The sequence below is a fragment of the Macrotis lagotis genome, chromosome 1, assembly GCF_037893015.1.
Source record: "Macrotis lagotis isolate mMagLag1 chromosome 1, bilby.v1.9.chrom.fasta, whole genome shotgun sequence".
Classification (NCBI taxonomy): Eukaryota; Metazoa; Chordata; class Mammalia; order Peramelemorphia; family Peramelidae; genus Macrotis; species Macrotis lagotis.
The window spans coordinates 752,153,953-752,178,192 of NC_133658.1; the positions used below are offsets into that span (position 1 = coordinate 752,153,953).

At 35.6% G+C, this 24,240-nt stretch overlaps 1 protein-coding gene across 2 annotated transcripts in view; it reads left to right on the plus strand.

Moving 5' to 3' along the window:
* Positions 1-24,240, plus strand: part of ETS1 (ETS proto-oncogene 1, transcription factor) — a 186,621-nt gene that overhangs the window by 13,874 nt on the left and 148,507 nt on the right. For both annotated transcript variants that reach the window (XM_074216352.1, XM_074216353.1), the window contains exon 2: positions 4,830-4,912. In XM_074216352.1, the coding sequence (XP_074072453.1) occupies positions 4,841-4,912 (72 nt within the window). In that variant the 5' untranslated portion in view covers positions 4,830-4,840. The remainder of the gene's footprint in view (positions 1-4,829; positions 4,913-24,240) is intronic.

Consider the following 24,240-nt stretch of genomic DNA (forward strand, 5'->3'; position numbering starts at 1 on the left):
TATAGCTTCAAGAACCCAGCACAGCACGGAATTCACCATATGTTGGGCCTGGGGTTTCCTCCCTCACACTGTCAGTTGGAAAAAGAAAACATATTTCTTCCAAACATTTTTCTAAGTACATTTCCATGAGGAGGAGTGTAGTCTGGCAGGCAGACCAAGGGTCTCTGAGGCCATGAATTGGGCATCAGAAGATGACTGCCAGGAAGGACCTTTCTTCCTGACTGCCCTGGAGAGGAGAAAGGTCCCTTTTTGTTGATAGGAGCCTGAGAAGACTGGACTATTATGATGAATGCATGACATGTGGCTGTAGATTTTTCTGTAGCTCCTGCTGACTTAGGGGTCTGTGGGTACTTTCTTCAGACGTGGTTATAGGGGGCTGAGTAAACTTCACAATATAGGGTGAAAAAAGACTTCATGGTTGTCAAGTCTCTAAAAGTAATTTCTTGTATCACTCCTTAGGGGAGCCATAAAAGGTGCAAGTTACTTTAACGAAAACTGAAAATTGTCATCTGGACAACCTGAGTTAGAAAGTTCATTGCAGTAGTCTCCCTGTATCTGATCTTGCTAATTTTTAGCAATAAGCAACTGGTGGTGCAGTGGATAGGGTATGCTAGACCTTTAGTGAGGAAGACTTGGCCTTAGACACAACTGCTATGACCTGGACAAATCACTTAACTCTGATTGCCTTAGTTTCCTCAACAGTAAAATGGAATTAATGATAGCACCTACCTTGCAGGAGATATTTGTAAAAAAAATATGGCTTGCATAGTGCCAGGAACATTGTAGTTTCCATATAAATATTATTCCCTTACACATGATTCAAACAAACAAGAATAGATCAAATTCTCAGAAGTGACCAGAAGATGATGGATAGACAATGAATGACTTTCTTACCTTTTATGATATAGTGGAAAAGACATTGGATTTGAAACCAGAAGATCTGGATTTGAATCAGGATTTTCTACTTTCTACCTTGGACAAGAGACCTTGGATAAGTCAATTTGCCTAGATCTACTCTGCTTCTTCATCTGGAGAAGGAAAGAGCCAAATTAGTTAGTCTATATATTTTCTTTTAGCTCTGAATTTCATAAATTTATGATGAAATGAAATTATATGAGGAATATATCAACTGAAAAAAAAACTAATAAATTCTCTTCCTGCATTATGAGGCAGCACCAAATTAAATTAAATTCCAGGAAAAGATTATCAGAATCTTCCTAGGTATATCATTCTTATTACTTACTACCATCTAGTAGAATTTTTAGAAATTCAAGTCACAAGAAAGATTCAATAATAAATTAAAGGAATAATTTTTTTCCTGGACATGTTCTTAAATCCTCAGGTAATCTAGTCCAATATATGAAACCTTGTACATCAACACTTTCAGTACTATGAAAAGTAAGTCTCATATAGTAAAACTGAGAATATCCTCATCTTTATCAATGTAGTACATTTCTTCCAAATTCCTTAACAATTTGACTTTTATTGTTGTCATTTTATTTCAAGGTGACAAGTAGAAAAAAAAATGTTATTTGTAGGGAACTTTGTAGAAAAGAAGGGGAAGGAGAAAGTGGAGGAAAAGAAAGAGGAGGAGACAAAAGAAAAGCAGGAGGAGAGGGAGGAGGTAGAGAACAAGAAGAAAATGATGAGAAAAGGAGAAGAGGAAGGAGAAAAACGATTGAAAAAGAGAAAAGGAGGAAGGAAAAGGAAGATAAAATAAGTAGAAGAAACTAAGGCAATGATATTATTTGTACTTTAATATTTTCAGAGTTATATTATTTTTCTTTTTTTACATTCTTTTTAAAAATTTAAATGATTTTTTCAAAGAATAAAAATCCATTTTTTCTCCCTCCCACCTCCCTTGCCCCTCACTAATAAAAAGAAAAGAAATGAATATCCTTATAACAAATGTGAACTTTTTTTGTCTTGGCCATTTCCAAGAATAATATGTCCTAATTCACTGAGTCCATCACCTCCCTTTAAGGAGATGAGTAGTATGTTTCATCATGAATCCTTTGGAATTGTGGTTGATTAAGTCTTTCAAAGTTATTTTCTTTACTGCTATATAAATTGTCCTCTTGGTTTGTCTCACCTCACTATGCCTCAGTTCCTATGTCTTCCCAGGTTTCTCTGTCTTCCTATGCTTTTCATCATTTTCTTCATAGTATTCTATCACATTCATATACATACCTTAACTTACTCAGTCATTCCCCACCTGATAGGAGTTTCTAGTTCCTAAAAGACCCACACTAAATATTGTTGTACATAAATTAATTTCCTCTTTCTTTGACCTCTTTGAGGGTATTAGATCTCAAATTGGTTTGCAAAGTGATTTATATACTTAACTTCAGTTGAGCCCCACATCAGCTCTATGTATTGGATACCACAGGCAATGTTATTTCCAGTTTACAGATGAATATACTAAAGCTCAGAGAGGTTATCTGACTGTCCATCGTTTCATAGCTTGTAAATGCTAGAAAGGCATTTGAACCTGTTTTTTCCTTATTTGTAAAATGAGGTTAATATTTATTTGTGTCGTATAAGGATTCCATGTTAGAAGGGATACAAAGTATTTTTACATTTTTGTATATACCTAACAGGTATTGTTATATCAAATGCAGTCAGTAACCCTTTAAATGTTCAAATGAAACATCAGAAAAGACATATTGACAGCTAGCTACCAGATGACTAATTTGAAAGAGATATCAAGTTAATTCAACAAGCATTTATTAAGAATCTACTATGTACCAGTTAGGTATACAAAGAAAGGCAAAGGATTATCCCCAAACTCACAATTTAATGGGTAGAGACAACCATGCGTCAACAAGATATGTTCAGGATAAATGGATGATTCTTGGCCATGTACAAATAAAATATATACAAGATAAATTGGAGATAATTGATGAAGGAAAGGTATTAAAGGGAATCAGAATAGAATGGTTGAATCATATATATGTAGAACATATATATGTATATGAATCATATATGTGTGTATAAATATATATATATATATATATATGAAATGGTTGAATGTTGGTTGTAACTAATATTTAGAATAATGAAACCAAAGAATGCTTTATCTTCAAAGAAATACTAAGTCAGTGTTTTAATAAAATAAAAAAGTAAACTAGTTAATTTTGGGGAAAAAAAGGGAATGTTGAAACAAATGAAAAAAGATTTTTCATATTAATTCTCAATAATTGAATCAATCAGAATTGCCTATACATGATAGCTAATCAGATTTTAAAAATAAAATTTCTTATATAATAGCTGATCTTTAATATACTTACCCTCTCTTTTTCCCTCCTAGAAAAAAAAAATCTCTAACATTTCAAATAGAATTCTCTCTGCTTCCTTAAGGCTTGTTTTTCCTTTGGACCCCAATTTTAGTCCTAGCTTCTTCCTGGATAGGGGTTTTCTTATGTATACCAACTTTTAAAGGGGTCATTTCTTCCTCCAAACTCTGTAGCACTTGCTTGTGGGATTCACTGAGCAGCATTGTGGGTTACTCTTTTATATTTGTGTTTCCCTAGAAACTAGTTCACGATCTCATGTACATTTTAATATGAGAAATCTGCCAACTCCCTCTAACTCACCTATCACTTTAATACAGATTTAGAGATGGCTGGTATGTTGGAGGCCATTTAGTCCATTTTCTTCATTTCAAAGAAGACACCAAGGACTAAAGAGATTAAATATTTTGCCAGAAGTTCCATAAGAAGGAGAAACCAAATTTGAACCAACTTCTCTAACTACAAATCTAGCAGCCTTTTCACAGTCTCACTTCTCATCTGGTGCAATTGTTATCTTCTTTCTCTCATAAATACTCCTTAAAGAACTTAACCAATGTGATGAAGATTTTCTTTTCTACTCTTTGCAAAAATAATAGGTCTGGATCTGTGTATTCATAAACATGAAGACCTGTTGGGAAAACTCCCTTCACCATGCAAACTGGCATTCTATTTGCAAAGTATAGTTTTGTATAGTTAGATAGAAACATGGAGAGCTTAAATGATTTGTCTTTGATCATATAGTGTCAAAGGTGAAATCAGGTGTTCCTGATTTCAAGCCTGGCATTCTACACATTACCTTGAATCATTCAGTCTTTTACCTGGAAGTTTTTCCTGAAGTCTTACCAAGGTAACACCACTGACCTTCCATTTGAAAGGTACTTAATAAATATTTACTAAACTAAATGGAATTGAATTAAATTGAAAACTTTTCCTCTCCAAAGGGTCTGAGGATTCCTGGAAGACAGATATCTCTTTGTATACCCAGTACCCAAGATGTGCCTTCTATTTAGCAAATGTTTAATTAATATTTATTGATAACCAGATGGTAGCATCATAATGTATAAAAGTTTATGAACTCAGACTCCATTATAGGTAGCTGTGAGAAGCCTAAAAGTCACTGTGGATAAAATACTAAACCTGGATTCAGGAAGATGTGGGTTGAAATTTGACCTCATAAATAAATGTGTGACCCCAGATACGTCAATTAACTTCTGTCTAAGTTTCCTCAAATGTATATTAGAAGTAATAACAGCACTTATTTGACAGAACTATTGTGAGAATCCAAAGAGATATTTTCAAAACACTAACCTTTGTGATATTTGGTAGACACTTAACAAATATTTGTTCTCATTTGAGTCCATGGTGGATAAGTTACTAAATAATTCTGGTCCTCAGTTCTCTCATATGTAAAATGAAAGGACTTAAACTTGGTTTTTCTCTATCATCTTTTAGTGTTAAACATTAAGAATTGAAGTTGAGAGTTCCCAGTCCATACATCCATAAGATTATGTTCAATTGATTCTTTTTCCTATGTAGGGCTTGCCAAGATGATGAGTTACTATGTGGATTCAACAGCTAGCAGCCCTGCCTCCTACTCTGTGGTTCGTCCAGGAGGAATGGTAAGTTGTATTTTTTCCCTTCCTCTCATTTTCCATCAGGGCCCAGAGATGCCTTGCTTTAGATTTCAAATTTTTTTTAACTGTCTTTGAATGGAGAGTCAGAAACTGACGCCCCTAATCATTTTAATTCATCATTCCAGTATCCTTGCCAAGAAAATCCCACAGACAATAGGGTCAAACAGGATCAATCAGGACTGAAAGACTCTGCAACCACAATTATTTAAACCTGAAATCAATTGTCAATGAAGTGAGTTCAGAAAATCCACAATGGAGAGAGGGCTGGACCTGCTGTCTGGAAAACCAGAGTTCAAATGTAACCTCAGGTGCTTATTAGTTGTGTAACCCAGAGCAAGTCATTTAAGCTTTGTCTGCCTTGGTTAGGATAATAATAGCAGCTGCCTACATGGGCTGTTGTGAGAATAAAATGAAATAGATAATATTTTCGAAGTGCTTTGTAAACTTTAAAGCATAGTGTAAATGGTAGCTAGCTCTTGTTATTTTGGAATAGTTAAATTGTAGTATTTATCTTTCCTAGGAAATATGCAAGAAATCAAAACCCTAGTCACTGATTCTGTTTCAGAGGATCACAGAATATGTGGATCTAAACACATTTTCCTGTGGAAAGCCAGTGTCTTCTGACCAATTGAACCTTGGATGGTTTGTCAGGGGCTGAGTTGCCTAAATTCTAAAGCATCAAATATCAACAACATTCTAAAATTAGTGAATCTAACCAGAAAAAGATTTTCTGGGAAAAGCTCTAGATTCTTGGAATGAGAAGAATGCTGAAATAGACAATGAAAACATTTAGTATCTTCCCCTCTCCCCCACCCCCCATTTACAGGTAGAACCCAAGCCATTGGCATGCAAATTGTCTGGGGCGTTGTTGAGGGAATTCATGCATTTGGCCCAGAATTGACCTATAAAGACCCTTTCAGACTGGAGGATTTTTGTTCCATTGATTATGCACCAGGTAGTCAGTCCACTAGTATTTATTAAGCATTGCTATCTTCCAGGTTCTGTGTTAAGCACTAGGGGATACAAAGAAAGGTAAAAGACATTCCCTACCCTCAAGGGGCTCAATCTAAGGAGGGAGGCAGCACTCAAACAGCTCTGTACCAACCAGATAGACACAAGATAAATAGAGATTATCTACTGAGGGAAAGCACTGGCATTAAGGGGGATGGGAGAAGTTCTTATAGCAAGTGGATTTTAGCTAGCCCTAGCTAAAAGGAAGTCAGGGAAACCAAAAAGCCAGGGAAATAGGGAGAGAGAGAATTCTAGGAATGGGAGACAGCTAGTATTTAGAATATGAGCAACAAAATCATTTTGACTATTCTCTATGTGCAAATGAACTGAAAAGGACTTACTTGCATCCAGACAAAAAAAAAACCTGATAAATAAAAGTGTGTATAGAATGATTTTATACACACACACACACACACACACACACACACAGACACACAGACACCCCAACACAAACTAATAATAATTATCTGAGGGGGAGAAGGAAAAAAGAAAAAAGAAATTTATATAATTTTATTATATATTTAAGAGGAATAGCAAGTTGTACACAATAGAGTTGCCATTTCATGTGAAGTTATTGTTTTTTAAATTATGCTATATTATAGAAATGCTTGTTTTATTCCAGAAATTAAAAATTAAATGAATAAAAATTAAAAAAAGAAAAGAAAAAATGCTCAAAGCTAGGAAATCTTGTCATAAATATGTATATACCTCTCACAAAGCTACCTAGGAAAGGTTCCATAATCACTCTCTATCTGTTACATCTTATTCTAGTAAATTAATTCTTTTTTTCTTATTTATTTATTTTCCAATTACATGCAAAGATAAGTTTTTAATACTCAAACTTTTCCAAGTTTTTGAGTTCAACATTTTTCTAGCATCCTTCCTTCCTACTCAACTTCCCATGGCAGCAAATAATCTGATTAGGCTGTATATGTAAAATCGAGTTTAGCAAAAAATTATATTTACATCTAACAAATCAAATCTCATTTGTAGATTCAAAGATTAAAGTTTTAATTTTCTTCATATTATTTTTTCATATTCAACTTCATTTGGGATTGAAAAAAATTTATTTTTACAAATGAATCAAATTTAATTTTACCTTAATATTGGATACTATTCTGTGATTTTTGACAATAGAACTCTTAAGTGAATTGTTATATCCTAGAGTCTTCAACACTCAAGAATCAAAATTGTATATATATTTGTTTTTGATAGCAGGAAGAAGAGAGAATGTGGATCAAAAGCTGTTCTAAGTTCAAGGGGAAGGATGCATTTAGGGAGGGTTAATAAATCCCTTCTCACTAGTTGTTCTGCAACTTTTTCTCCCACCTTCCCAAAGCTGTTCCTGTTCTCGAAGAGACACCACTCACCCCCTAAACAAATTAAAACAGTTGTGCCATACCTTTGATCAGAAAAGTGTCAAAATAAGCTCAAACAAGAAGTCATTCAAGTTGGCTTAATAGAAAGTTGCAAAGGGACTTTTAGATGGTAAGGTCACTCTGTGAACCTCAAGGAAATTACTAGGGAAAAGCTGGTTCTGCTTTTTGTAGAGAGATTATCTTCTAAGGCAATCTTCTAATGTCTAAAGGACATCGATTGTTCTTAAGGGGAAGAAAGGTTCTTAAGGATGCATGTGTAGAGATGTATTAAAATAAATTGTGATTTCATTGTCGAATTCATTTGAACAAAGAATTTTTAGAATATATTTCTAATTTGGCATTGGTCACGTTTCTATCATGATAGCAACTCAATCACATAAGATGTAGGTCTTAGAAAATATATCACTCTGATCTGTATTTCATTTTGCTTCATTTTACACACTGAGGTCAAGAAGTCCTACTTCCAAGTATGTCAAATACAGTGACATTTTACACCTAGTGTATTCAGATCTAGTATTAAGATTATAAGAAACTCCTATAATATCTATGCAATATATTTGGAATCACAGTATACCATTTATTAATTCCATGTGGGGAACTGTCATATTTTCAATACTTTGCCCCTTTCCTCTACTTCCCATATTCCAATATGCACATGAATCTGAGAACATATAGGTTTTGCTCAATTCTCATTCAAATAAAGCTTTTGAAATCAAAAAGGATAATTAGATAGAAGATCCCTGACATTTTGTTTTCTTTAGCTAAATTCAAAGTTCTAGTGATTTAGAGAAAAATATTAGGTATAAGAAGTAAAGCCCCTTCTAATTATAATGTTCTCTAACTGTCTTGAAATATATTTCCATATTTACATTCATTTAATCTTTGATTGGACCTTAGGTTCTCTATCACTGAAACATCTTAAGTCAATTCTTTAGTACCATTGAGGATACAGAATGGTTAGGAAAAAACTGAATAAGATCTATTTCCTCATCCTCACTCACTTTAGAAAACATTCACCTAAGTGTGAGCTCAAGTTCAATAAACCAGCACTATCAAAATAGATAACCTCTAATTTTAGACTTAGAAGGAATAAACATTCAAATGATTTATAACTTGGGGATAAGATATAAACTCAGGGGCATTAGCATTAGTCATTTGGTTAAGAGGGATAATTGAAAACAAAGCTCAAAATCTCAATCTCAAATCCAGAGTTTCATGGAGGGATCTCCTGAGACTTTCTCCATTTTTTTCTAGATCCACTGAGAAAACTGTAAAATCCACAAACATTGTCTTCTCAAATTTTGTAAGGGCCATTAACCTTGAATTCAAACACTTGTACTTAAGTGAATTGAACTCAGCTAGTGTGATTTTGACATCACAATAACAGTAACAATAATGATGATGAAAATAAGTGTTTATATCTTTACCCTATTGAAAAAGAGTAGAATGAGATAATGATAATCATGTTTTCTGCCCTTCATAAACAGATGACAAATCTGTTTATAAATACAGACCCCAAAATATTCTTGAAAATTTGACAAATAAGCATATTGAAAATGGAGTTTTATCACAGACTATACAGTTCTCCATACTTACTTGGCTCATAAAAATTTAAGAACAACAGTGTTCTTAATAGATGGCATCATGCTAGATGTTCAGAATTCTCAGGCTATGTAGAATGAAAGTCTCAAAATATAGCGACCAAGTGGGAAGAGTCAAAGCCATATATAAACAAGATAACGTACATACCATCCTTATCATCCTATCTGCTACTGTGGTTGTTCTAAAGATATTTCAACAAGGGGAGGCTAGGTGGCGCAGTGGAAAAATCACCAACCCTGGAGTCAGGAGTACCTGGGTTCAAATCTGGTCTCAGACACTTAATAATTATCTAGCTGTGTGGCCTTGGGCAAGCCACTTAACCCCGTTTGCCTTGCAAAAACCTAAATAAAAAAAAAGATATTTCAACAAGCCTGAAGAAGAAGATGAGCTTACATCCCATAGTTATAATCAGCACAAAAAGGAAACATTGAACATTAAAGAATCATAATAGGATATAACTTAACTAGATCTTTGACATATAGAAGGATCAATAACAACAACAAAAGCAAAAACGTTTATATGCCATTGTTACAATTTACAAAGCATTTTACAAACTATCATATTTGATCTGATCCTGAATTCCTGGAGAGATTGTCTGCCCTTGTGGTTTGAGGCAGGTATATCACTAATGGAGAGGTAGAGAGGAAAGAAAGGAATAGAGGTTAGATTACTTACCTATTAGGATTGAACACATATTAAAGTTATTTTCAAATATGTTATTTTTGAATTTATACTTTTATAGAAAAGCAATATGTAGTTTTATTTTATTTAAAATTCTTTATTCTCTAGCTCTAGTCTTTCTCTTTAAAAAATTAAATTAAAATTTGCAATTAGCAAACATTTATTTCTTCTCCCTTTCATCTCTTCTCTCTAACTGAAAAGGAAAAAAAAACCACAAAACTCTTGTAAAACATATACATAATCAGCAAGAAATTTGCTTTTAAGCATCTGGCAGAAGATTGATGTATAAAGATCCTTTCACACTTGAGGATTTTGATTTCACTGATTTTATACACCAGCCAGTTAGTCAAAAAGTTTTTATTAAGCCCTTACTATGTACAGGCTTTGTGTTACACTTTGGAGATACAAAGAAAAGTCAATGGCAGTCCCTGCCCTCAAGGAGCTCAGTCTAAGGAGGGAGTCTACAAAGAAACAACCAAGATATACACAGAATAAATGAAAGATTATCAACAGAGGGCAAGCACTGGTGTTAACAAGGATGAAGAGAAACTTATTAAAGAAGTCTGGGAAACCAAAAGATGGAGATGAAAAGGGAGAGAGGAATGGGAGATAGGTAGTGATGTTGTCAGATGTCAGATGATGTTGTCATAGATTTGCCTGCACCTCTCACAAAGTGCCCTAGGAGAGATCCTATAACCATCCCTCCATCTTATTATTACCATCATTTCTTTCATTGACCATTAAAAAATTATGCTTCATTCTGCATCTTGAATTTATCATTCAGGAGATAAGAAGCATACTTTTTCATCAGTCTTGAGGAATCATGGAATTGATCAGTTCTTAAGTCTTTCAGAGTTGTTTGTCTCTATAGTTGTTATTGTACAACTTATTTTCTTAATTCCTACTTCACTCTACATTAGTTCATGCAATTTTTTTTCCAATTTCTCTCAGATTGTTCTTTTCACCATTTCTTATGGAACACCAGCATTCCATTACATTCATATACCATAATTTATTCAGTTATTCCCCAATTAATGGGTACCCCTTAATTTCAAGATCTTTACTATTGTAAAAAGAGTTGCCATATGTATATTCCTTTATGATCTCTGCTTATATCCTAGTAGAGGTACCACTGGTTTAAAGAGTTACTGATTTTTAGTGATGGGGGGGGCATGACTATTAACTTAGCTATTTGTAATAGTCTTTTTCTGTTCTCTTATCCATTCTGATGAATGTGTCTTAGAATCTTGAAGTTGCTATAATTTGCATTTCTCTAATTATTAGTAATTTGAAATTTTTTTTCAGATGGTTATTGATGCCTTGGATTTTCTTCCTTAGGGAACTACCTTTTCATGTCCTTTGGTCAGTTGTCAATGGAGAGATGGCTCCTTGTCTTATACATTTAAATTAATTTCTTATATATCTTTTTTTGAAGTGTTTTTTAAAATCTTTTTTTAAGGTTTTTTTTGCAAGGCAAATGGGGTTAAGTGGCTTGCCCAAGGCCACACAGCTAGGTAATTATTAAGTGTCTGAGACCAGATTTGAACCCAGGTACTCCTGACTCCAAGGCTGGTGCTTTATCCACTATGCCACCTAGCCGCCCCAATTCCTTATATATCTTGAAAACAGACTTCTAACAGAAAAAAATATTGCAAAGCTTTTCCCCTTTTTACTCATTTCCCTTCCAATTTTAGTTGCACTGATTTTTTTGTGCAAAAAACTATATTATGTTATCAGAATTGCCCACTTTACCTCCTGTGATTTTCTCTATCTTTATTTAGTTATGAACTCTTTCTTTATCCGTAGATTTGAAAGGAAATTTCTTTCTTTTCATAAAGTACCCAGTATAAGTTGGATACTGTTATATACTTTACAGATATGATGGGATTTGATCCTTACAACAATCTTAGGAAGGTGATGTTATTATCCCCATTTTGAAGATTAAGAAACCAAGGCAAATAGAGGTTAAATGACTTACCCAAGGTCACAGAACTCATATCTTCTTGAATCTGGGCCCATTATGCCACTTAGCTAACTTAATGAAAGATCATCTATTGATTGATTGATTGAGAGCTAACCTATGAATGCAGGGCATTTGGGTTCAAGTCTTGCTTATGATACATATTAAAAATAAGATCAAAAGCAAGTCACCTAATTCCCAGGATCCCAAGTAGTTTTCTGAAACCTTTCCTTAAAAGACAGCTGCTGGTCTACCTCAGTAAGAGGTTTAGAATCTAAAATATTTCCCACTTTAATGAAATTTGTAAGAATTTCTTACAAATTTCATTTATAAGAAGGCTGCAAAAGAATGAAAGTGCTGAGAGGGATCATATTGTGACAAGGTAGAATCAACTTTCTAGTTTAGAATTCATGAAACCTACCCTCATAACAATTTTCTGCATCTCAATTTAGTCCTTTGTGAACCAGAAGTAACATTAGCTTTTCTTGACATATATAAAACCCATTTATATTAATAGGAAACATATTCTATTGCTATCTTATGGCAATGCTTCAAATGTTTTCTATGTTATTATTTGAAATGCATACTAGAGGCAGGTAACCACCTTCAATTTATAGAGTAGTATAATAGTTATCTCTGGGTCACTTTGTCAAAAACAGGACATATTTTTTCCTCTGGCAAGTTCCCCTGGAGAACTGTTTAGAGCAAAGTAATGTCGTGGTCGGGGAGGAGGAGAAAGGTGGTGGAAGTCATATGGCCATTGTGGAGGCCGGATTAATGCTTTTCAGGTACTTATATGGACTTCTATTAGGAATCCTTTTATCCAATGAAAGGAAGCTCCTCTTCCTGTTATATTACCTCAGCACATATATTTAGGCTTTGAAAGTCCCTTTGAGTCCTCCATTCATCCTCTGGTATGTCATTGTCTCTTTCATATCACCTGGACTTGTTGGGCATACATTTTTCTTCCTAAGGGAAGGAGTGGGAGGTAGGAGGGAAAATCCAGAAGGTTAGTTTTAACTTATATTGAGTCCTTGTCCGTCATGGAGAGCTACGGAGATTAGTCAACTGCGGATTACTCAACAGTAGGAAGCACCTTGAGGGGGGAAAAAGACAGCATTGCCTGTTTTTGAGGCCTAACCTTATTCAGGGAGCAGAGGCTAGTTACCCAGAGTGCTAGGAAATTTAGTTCTGATTTCTCTGTGAGGTGGGAAGGAGAAAAAGGTGAGGGAGACAGCCTTGAATTGTCTGTGACCAAAAGGATAAACAAATTTTACATGACCATCAGATCATGATCAGAGCTTCCTGGGAAAGGAATTTGGGGTTTGTTGACACCACTAGAGGGACAGACCTTTCAGCTTTCACTTCTCTTCCTTACTCCAACTACCTTATTGAGATCTGAAGAAACATCTGTGCACTTTGGGGGAAGTGAATTTCGTATTTCTTTCTAGACCTTTACAATCATTGTCCTCCCTACTTCTTGGTAGGCAGGGTAGAGGTGGTCTGAACTTACCTTTTCTCAGTTTGATCTCCTTCAAATATCTCAGGACACTTTTCAATCACTCTTATGCACATGATTATAAACTGATTTTGTTGCATTATAAATATTTGCTTGTGTCTATAATCCTTTCTAATAAAATTATAGACTCTGAGGGTAGGTACTGAACTACTTGTTTCCCTAGGGTCTATTATTACAGGGTTTTGCACTGTCAGTTATAAATACAAAATGGATCTTATTGAATTTTGCTTCAGATATCCTGCCAAATCAGCCATCTTATCCTCTGGTACATCACCCTTCCCTCTATGTCTCTTGAACATTCAACTTTTTATCTTCTTTATGTTAGTCACTCATTCTCATGTCCTCCTTCTCCTCCTAGTTTTTGGATTGTGCTAGATGGCTCTTTGGAGAGGGCTGAGAATTTCCACTCATAAAAGAATATTCAGCAGAATCATCCAAGAGACACCCCAAATTAAAAATAAGGATATGCTCATTCTAAAACCCACTTGCTTCCTCACACTCTGCCACCAGAAACAAGCTTCTTGCAACCAAGATCAAAGTTCTACTATATACCAGTAGTTTACAGTGCCATTGTATAAATAGACCTGGTTCTCTTATCTTGAGTAATTGCCCTTTAATTGGGCCTCCTTGGGAGCAATCCCCAACTTATCCACTGCTCTGGCTGTCCACACACCCTTCACCTCTCTTCACCTCTACATGTATTAGTTTTTGGAAGTGCTTACATAAAAATAGGTCCTTTCCCTTTTCTAGGACCTTTCACTCAGAAATTCTAGTTTGTTTTTCTTTAACAGCAGCAGTAGTTAGACCTAAAAGCATTTCCTTCAATTTAAGAATCCTGAAGGTGAGCTGGCAAACCATCTTGGATCAGTATCATGGAGACATGGGAGAAATTCAGCTTCCAAATTCTGGCAGACAGAATTCTTCCTGGGACTTAGATTAGGGGTGGCCACTAATAGACAAGACTTTGCTATAAATAATGTGTGAGTTGGGACTTGAGATAAAGAGATTTAAATGCTGTTAAAAAAAAATAAGGCTTCTGTTCTCAAAGTCTATTGGGGGCGTTGCATCTTAGAGATTAACTTTGTGTACAGGAGTACTTCTACCCTCTGCAGAGGGAGTCTCTTGCAGGTCCTCCTAATACTTTGAATATTTTAAAAATGAAGATGATATAAGAGTAAAAATAAAAGAATGAAAATAACATAATACAACATAATATAATACAAGGCAATATGTCTTGTCAAATGGTTCAGCATCAGAAATTGATAAGATTTTAACAGTGAATATGACATTAAATAGAAGACAATATCAGCCTTGTAGCTCTACCCTAAGGATGATGGGACCTTTTCAATCTGACTTGTCTCCCCCCATTAGAATATGAGCTTTTGAGAGAGAGTACTGTCTCACTTTTCTATTTATATCTCTACGACTTAACACAGTGCTTTGCACATAATTTGCACTTAGCAAATTCTTCATCCATTAATTTGTTTCAGATCCTCAGAACTATTATCTCACTCAAATGTCCTTTTTCTGAGGCTTCTGGTAAATAAAAGTTCACATAAGAAAGGTACAATACTTTCTAAATATAGTCTATATTTGTTATTCACTCAGTCATGTAGTGCTTATCTTACTTTCTTATAACTTCCTAGTCTTCATGCCCCCAAGTCTACCCCATCTCCAATTGATCATTCAGATCATTTTCCAGCATAATTTCTGACCACTTCATTCCTCTACTTAAAAATCTTTAGTGCCTTCCCTTGCCTATTAAATAAAGCGTAGACTCCCAGTCTTGGCATTGCAAACCCATCACAATCTGGCTTCAACATATGCTTCCATCTCATATTACTGTCTTCCATCTTTAGGTCCATTTATATACCATCTGCCATAGTTGGTATAGACTCTTTTCCCACTCATATCACCCCACCTCTTTCTGCTGAAGTCTCTTTGCTTTCAAAGCCCATTTCAATGGCCACCCCAACCATGAGACATCCCTATTACAGCTGAAAACGATCACTCTTCTCAAATTTCTCATGGCATGTTGTCTGGACCTTTCCTTTGCATTTCATGGAATTATAGAAAGCTAGCGCTCAGATGGAGGACTCTTAGAGTTCATATTGTAGACCAGTTTTCTAATTTTGCTCATCACACTGTCAGTTGTATCAGTGATTATTCGTATAGTAGTGCTATTAGTTTGTAAACTCCTTGAAAGCAGTATGTATCTTGATATTTGTAGAGTGTGTAAGGTTTGAACTGAATAGTTTTTGGATGATAAATCTCTAACAAAATCAACCTTTAATTAACACATCTACTAATATTGTCCTATTTCCAAATGGCAGAATCTTGGGAACTAGAGAGACTAAGAATTCCTTCATTCAGATTTCTATGAATTCTTACAGACTGTTCCCTTCCATCTTGTGTCAATCTCTGCATTCCCCTTTATGGGGGAGAATCAGACATTCCCACAGAACCCAATTATCCCACTGTCCAAGAGACTTTAGTTTCACATCATATAAGGGCCTTCTCTGTGATCCTGGTTGCCAGACACTGACATTTAGCATAGACTTCAGCCAAGATCAGTCTCAGGGAGGCAGTGTCAAAGCCAGGCACCCAGGAGTTGTAACCTGAGACCTTTACCAAATAGCCTTTCTCACCTTGCAGTCCTTTCAGCATGTCTTTGATAGGAACCTAATTTTCAGCTGAGTCTTGATTTCCAAGTGTTATCATCTGAAGAGCAATCCAGACAGCCTGGACTACATCACCACAAAGTTTTGCCTGTTACTACTGGGGAGAGAAGTTCTCTTCTTGGTCATATCTCAGCTGTGGGCCTCATGAAAAGTATGGCCCAGGTCTAATCTAGTGGTGAAATTGTCTCCTCTGCAGCTTTCTCTGAACTTCATATCCTTTCTTTTTGAAGCCTTTACCAGTTTATCTGACCTGTCACATTGTCTCAATGCTAGGGGTTCTTACCCTAAAATCCATGGTTTCCCCAAGGATAGACTTAAGAGAGGGTGTCTGTGATCTTGTATGGAAAATATGTATGCATATGTATGTATATACATGCACACACACACATATAGATAAATAGATATATCTTTAATATAATTGTTTTCCTTTTTTTCCCTTTTTGTTTTTTTGCAAGGCAATGGGGGTTAAGTGATTTGCCCAGGGTCAAACAGGTAATTAATAAGTTTCTGAGGCTGGATTTGAACTTAGGTCCTCCTAACTCCAGGGCCAATGCTCTATCCACTGTGCCACTTAGCTGACCCTTATTTAATTTAAAAAATTTAAATAATAAAAATAATGTTAAATGTCAATAACAACATTTACATTTTTTTCATTTTGAAACATTATTTTGAGAAGAAGTCTATAGGAATCATCAAACTGCCAAAGGGATCCATGGCACAAAGAGGTTAAGAAGTTCTGTTCTATGCAGTGGGGTCTTGGAGACCAAGCCTCAGCTTCCATTGTTTGAAAAATTTCCTGATTTGGAGTCTAAAATTAAAATGCCCTTTTCCTGGTTTCCTATTCTGACTGGCCTTCCCCTCCTGATCTCTGCACCACCCTGGTTTTCCTCCTCCTCCTCCTCCCTAGCTTGACGTGAATGCCCTTTATAGATATTCAGCAACTATTGTGTCCCCTCCTTGCCTCCTATCTCCTAAGATGAGACACCAATCTTCTTCCCAGTTAACACCCCACCCATATAAGATAGCTTCCCAGTGCCCATCTATTATGTGCCAGCCTGGCTGGCTACAGTTTCTGCTGTGCTGACCTTCAATAATTAACATTTTCTAATACAATTTGAATCTTTAAAGGGCTTCACAGTCACTTGTGAGGAGATAACTCTCCTAGACCCCTGATGAGAGACAAGGAAACAAGCCTGGTTATCTTCATGCTTCTGAAGTAGTGGTGAGAAGCTGGGCAATACTCAATCATTCAGGGAGCCAGTATCCACTGTTGAAGGGGTCAGAAGATAGGACGGAGATCTAGAAGGGACCTTGAGATCATTGAAGTCAACCTCTCATTTTACCTCTGAGGAAACTGACACCCTAAGTTGTGAAATAAATTACCCAAACTCAGTAAAAGCGGAACCAGGATTCAGACTCAGGTTTGAATGAGCCCAACTCTTCTCTCCATTCCACAATATGTTCCTAACAATCCACCTCTGATTTAATAGTCTTAAGTAAAATCTATCCTTTTACAGATGAGAAGTAGAATGTTGAAGTCATTTTTTCTAGGTTACAAAGCTTGTAGCCATTTGGGAAAGAAGAAAACTCCAACAGGTCTTCTTATTCTAAAACTAATTTTCCCAAACTGAAGAAATTATAAATTTCTATTAGGTCTTTCCACCTAACATGATCACGAATAGGCTGCTGAACTTCTCTGGGCTCACTTTTGTTTCTTGTTAAAAGGAGAACAATGCCAGTCTTGCTTCTGGATACCTTTGAGAGAAAGAATTGAAAAGAAAAAATTACTATATGATATTATGTAAATAGTAAAGGCTATCATATATACAGACTGGTATTAAAACATTAAAGTTCTTGGTCTCCTATGAACAAAATCTGAATTCCTGCCTCAGTCCAGTCATTATTCAAATGGTCACAACATATTGAATTATAATATATATATATACCTGTATTTGCATACATATATGTAAATATATTTCATACTTATGTTTATGCGTATTAGATATATGTGTTTATGCATACAGGTATATACATGTATATGCACATCTTGCATATGTGCAAGATATATTATCCCTCCTCCTAGAGTATGAATGGCATCAACACAAATCACAATGAGATAAAATGTTACAAGTGGACAAATCCTTGCGCTCTCATCTATTTATTCCTCCCCTCTCAATTTACAGATGAAAAAAATGAATCTCAGGATGGTTAAATGATTTATTTTGCACAGCTATTTGAGTGAAAAACTCAGACTTTGCAGATCTTCTGTCTTCTGGTTTAATTTTCTTTCATCACTCCATGATGCAATAAATCACTACTCCTGGAAAACAATTAGGAAAAAATTTAAATCACATTTACAAAACAGTTAAAGTACAAAAAGTATTTTCCTTATAACAAAATGGTAAGGTAGTTTCTACAAACATTGTTATTCCTCTTTAACAGACCAGAAAACCAATTTGGTGACTGAATAGCCCAGAACCCAGAAACTAGGTCTTAAGTATAGACTTAAATTCAGGCTTTTGCACTCTAAAGCAGTATTTTATCTACCACACCCTGTTAATGGGTACTAAGGATATATAGCACCCATGTATTTGTCCAATACTATCATCTTGGCAGATAGGTTTTTAAAAAAAAAATGGAGTGGGGGTAGCTAGGTGGCACAGTGGATAGAGCACTAGCCCAGGAGTCAGGAGTACCTGAGTTCAAATTTGGCCTCAGACACTTAATATTTATCTAGCTGTGTGGCCTTGGGCAAGTCACTTAACCCCATTTGCCTTGCAAAAAAAATGGAGTGGTTCACCCACAATCTAAGATCATTTCATGATGAATAACCATCATCAAAAAAAAGTTTATTGTGTTGTATCTTAAATACTCGGATTCTGAAGTGAAACAAATGGGATATATATCCATTTTTACATAACCTATAGACTCAAAGGCACACACAGAATATTTACAGGTATAAAAATAAAATATACAAAATACATATAACTAAATATATATACATACATGTATATATTACAAAATAAAAATGTTTGTTAGCAATTTTGTTAGAGGAAAGGTAACATATAGACTATTTCTGTGGCACTACACTGGTTTGGTTCTTCTAATTCTCCATCGCTCTGCTTCTATCATTTTTTCTAACTGTCCCCCATGGCTGTAATGTTCCACCTTCTCAACTTCACTTACTGATTTCCTTGATTTCCTTTAAGGCCTAGCTAAATTCCCATCTCCTACAAGAAGCTTTTCCCAATCCTTCTTAATTATAACCCTATTTATTTACTTCCTATTTATACTATATATATAGCTTGTTTATACATATATATATATATATATATATACACATACATATGAATATGTATTTGTTTGCATGTCATCTCCCTAATTTTATTTTTAGTCCCTGATATCAGGGACTGTTTTTGGATTCTTTTTATGTTCTCAGTACTTAGCATAGTGTCCAGCTACCCAGTAGGTGCTTGGCTAACTGACGTGCAGTTTCTGTATTACTAGGCCTATATTTGACCTTAACCCAAGGATCTATTTTTTTTTCAGAGAAGCTCATCACCAAATTGGCTTTAGAGTGTTGAATTTTGTGACCACAGAAACTCTTGTTTTTCCCTTAAATAGTATTTTATTTTTTTCTTATTACATGTACAGTTTTCAACATTAGTTTTTTGAAAGATTTTGAGTTTCAAATTTTTCTCCCTCTCCCACCTCCCCAAAATGACAATCAGATATTGTTTATACATGTGCAATCATGTAAAACATTTCCACTTTAGAAATTCTTGAGGACTATTTAACAAAGCTGTGTTGGTGGAGGAATACCCATACAGACAAAATTAAGGATCTTTGAAGTACTGAGATGAAGAGATAGCTATATAGATGTTTGTATGTATGCATTGTTTATGTTTTGCCACATCCATGCTTCATAAAGTTCCTCCTCCAATACTTCACCATGATGTGGGTGTAACCTCAGATTCTTGAAGATTAAATAAGAAAAGAACAATTTTTTACAGTTTCCAAGAAATTGGAAGGTTTTTGAGTTTAAGTCTAGTGATAAGCTGAACATCAAAGGATCAATCTTAAATTCTGAGACTCTTCGTTAGGAAAGAGTTGACCATCAAATGATAGATGTTTTCATGTCAGACCAGCTCGTTGTAAAACTTCTTTTCAAGAAAATAATGCCCTCATACATGAAATTATGGATCCTAAAGATATTTATATTTTTGGTTTTGTTTTTGGACCAGATCTGTGAGAACTGTGACTTTAAGGATGAACATCATAGATTTAGAGGACCATGCTGCTAAAATTAAGTTGAATAAATAGAAAAGGACTATAGAGGTTCCTCAGTGACAGACTGAGGAATTTGGACTTCAAATTGTCAAGAATAGATAGATAGTAGTTTTATTATATGCAACACTATGTGATAAATATACAAATCATTATATAAGAGGCATATAGGAAGGTCACTATAGATAGGAATAGTAAGGGATGCTGCCCAGGGGAGTTGGCATTTGAATTTGGCTTTACAGGATAAATAAGAATTCAGTGACAAAGAAGGGGAGAGTGGACATTCCACATCAAAGGAATATTCTATTCAAAGGCACAGAGTCATGTTTTTGGAGGCACAAAGTTGTCCTATATGACTGGAATACAAGATGCACAGAAGATAGACTGTATCAGGTTTAAAGTGTAGATACTGTGCATTTGCTTGTTTTTCAGTCATGGATTACTCTTCATGACTCCCTTTGAGGAATTCTTGCCAAAGACACTGTCATTTCCTTCTCCAACTCATTTTACAGATAAGGAAACAGAGTTAAGTGACTAGTCCAAGGTTACACAACTAGTAGGTATCTGAGGATAGATTTGAACTCAGGTGTTCCTGACTCCAGGATTGGCATTCTATCCACTTCACCACCTAGCTACCCCAGTATTGTATATAGGAAAAGAATAAATGATCTGAGAAACAGTTCTAGGGAAGAAGCTAGATAATTTGGATTATGGATATAAGGAACAAAGGGTAAAGATGAAGGAAGAATTAAACATGACCTTAAGATTTCAAGGCTGTGTGGTTGGGTTTGGTATCATTCACAGAAATAAGGAAGTTTAGACTGATAGGTAGTGAAGGGAAGATAGTGAATTCAGTTGCATACATGTACAATTTAAAGTGATAGTATGACATTTAGGTAAAGAGGTCTTATAGATAGTCAAAGATATGATAGAGGGCTAGAGATAGAGAGATTTGAGAGTCATTGCTAGAGAGATGATAGTTGAAATTCTGAGCCACTATCAGTTTATGAAGAGAAATGGCTCCATGAGATAAGGGCAGAAGACTGAGCTCCTAGTTTTAAAGAATGCTCATAGTTTGAGAGGAGAGAAGGAATGCGATCCACAAAACAAACAAAAAGAACACTTGGAGAAGTAGGAGAACCAAACCAGTGTAGTGTCACAGAACCCAAGGCAGGAAAATAGAGTATGGGACTCTTTTCTTCTTTGCATCTGTATCTCCAGTGGGTTAACACATTGTCAGAGAACTTACCTGCAGTAAATAGGTGCTTAATAAATGATTGTTGATTGTTTGATAGATTTCAGGAAGGCAGGGTTGACCAGAAGCAGGTAGCTGCTAGGTGGTTAAGAAGAATAAGAGGTCTTTCATGATCTTGCCAACACAGATGGCTTGTCAAAGAACACACAACTTTGAAGGGTTCTCCTTGTACCAACTCTCTTGATTCCATTGCTTAGAAATCCCACAGTTTCCCCAGAAAAACCACAGCTCTGGTGATTTCAAGACAAGAGAAATGCAAAATGAAACCTACCTCCAATAGTCCTAGAGCCTATTATAAGTGAAAACTTCTATCAAAGAATGAGCCATAGAGTGAATTCTGTATTCTGATGAGTGTTTCACTCTCTCCTTCTATTGAAAAGGAAGAAGAGTATATCCCCTAGGTAGCACCTGAGCACTGACTTGCTAGAAATAATAATTACTTTAATTGCATTGGGGTTTATCTTCTCTTTCCTTCTTTACCAGATCCTACAATAAATCCAACTTCTTCTCTGCTAAGCCCTGCTTTCCCTTCAGGTCCATTTCCAACCTTACCCACTTAATATTTTTCTCCTCTTTGCATTCACTCTTTTATATATTACTGAATGGGTCATTTCCTTAAATAACCCTCCCTGTGCCCCCCTTCCAAAAACTTTGATGGAAAGAGAAAAAGGCAGAAAACTTTCTAACATACCAACAGTGTACTTATATAACATACTGAGGGTCTTTTGAAAGGATAGGTTTCAGGGTGGCTAGGTGGCACAGTGGATAGAGCTTTGGCCCTGGAGTCAGGAGTACCTGGGTTCAAATCTGGCCTCAGACACTTAATAATTACCTAGCTGTGTGGCCTTGAACAAGCCACTTAACCCAATTTGCCCTGCAAAAACCTAAAAAAAAAAAAAAAGAAAAGAAAGGATAGGTATCGTAATTGGTAAAATTTGGGAAGGAAGACATTCTAGGATTGAGGGAACCAAAAAATTAAGGCATGAGGAAGGGGTGTATATTTATGTACCCATGCATATATATATTGAACACATTTACTTATTGTACAGAGGTATAGCACATATATTTATATCTGCATGCATAACCATGTATTTTAGATGTACATTGCACAATGCATTGTGTACATGCATGTGCATATGCATGTGTGTAGATGGGTACATGTGCGTGCAGTGTGTGTGTGGTCTTGTGGTTTGATTGAAACTTCTAGTAAGGAAATTGTCTTATTGATTCAGGTAAAGCACCTACCTTGCCTCTTAGGCTAAGAATATTGTTTGGTCAATAAGAGGATAAGTAGTTTTCCTAGGCGCAGTGCCAGAAGAAATCAAGTGTCAGAGACTTAGTTACCAAATTTTATGGATATATATATATATATATATATATATATATATATATTATATATATGCATATATACACACATAAATGAGCATACATCTTGCTGTTTTTGTTTGTCCTGTGTTCTCAAAGAAGACCATGAGACTGGGGAGGTGATGCCATGACAAGCACATGAATTAGATTTGAGTGAAGGGGTGCTGTGCCAAGTCACCAGCATCACTTTCTTCTTTGGAGCCATCTGGGTTCAGTGGCCAGATATGAATCAAGGACAACTGAAGATGATCCTGGATGTGAAGCAATCAGGGTGAAGTGACTTGCCCAAGGTCATGCAGTGTGTGAAAAATACACATACATAGTTTTGTGTCAGTATTTATGTGTATTGTTGTATACTATGTACTCAATTAAACATACTATGCAGTCTCTCTCCTGTGCCTTTGCTTTAGCCTGCTGAGAATGTCTCCCTTCTCTCTTTCTTTACCTTTCAGTTCTCTAGCAACTTTAGTCTTTGACATAGTTACTTTGGAAGAATCAGAATTGCAGGTCACTCCACCAAAAAATGAAAAGCCTTCAGTTGAGTGTGAACAGCCCAGAACTTATTACTAAGGATGACTTGCTTATGAATGTCACTGGTTGAACTTTGATTCATCCTTTAGACAATTCTTTGTTAGCTTACATACATGGAAACTGATGATGATGTTTAAGAAGTTTTCTGCACCTTTTCCTTCCCATTTATATTTTACCATATATATACACATGTGTAACACATGTGTATAGAGCATAGGTTATGCATAAATGTATGCAAAGCAAGTATGCATTTGCATGCACATATATCAAGAATGCCAGTATACCCATAGGTGTAAATGCACCTATACACATGCACACAATACACATGTATGTAAGCCATTCGTGTATGCATACATATAAATAGATACAAATATATACACATGTATATGACAGGTAGTCTGGGTTAGTGCATGGAAAGCTGGTTTTGGAAGAAGAAAAATCTGGGTCCAAATTCCATCTTTGATGCTTTCTGTGACTCTGGTCAAGTCACTGAGAGTCTCAGTGGTACAGACATTTCTGTAAGACCATAAGTCACAGAGCAGGTATACATCTTCATTGTGAGAGTAAGCTCCTCAATGACAGCTGCTTGTACTAATGAAATCTGGCCAAAATCAACATGAAACAAAAAAGGAGCCATATCCTTTAAATTATATTATCAGTCCCTGATCACATCACTAACAGTCTTGTTATTACTTTCAGGTTACATGTACCCAACTGAATACAGCTATCTTTTCCAACATCTGTAATGGACATCTTTTTCCCCCTCTGCCTCTCTTTATCTTGCTCATCCTTCCAAATCCAGCTCAAATCTTACCTTATCAAAGAAACCTTACCTATCCATTTGGATCTCTCATTTTCTGAATTTCTTTTTCTAGAACTAAATTTCATACTTCATTTATTTACAGCCTGGCTTTATGACTTTCTTGTTTCATGATTAGGTCTAGGCTCATCCTCCTCAGTTCTTAGCCTTTTTTTATGTCATGGGTCCCTTGAGAATTTGGGGAAGCCTAAGGATCCTTTCTCAGAACAATGCTTTTTAAAG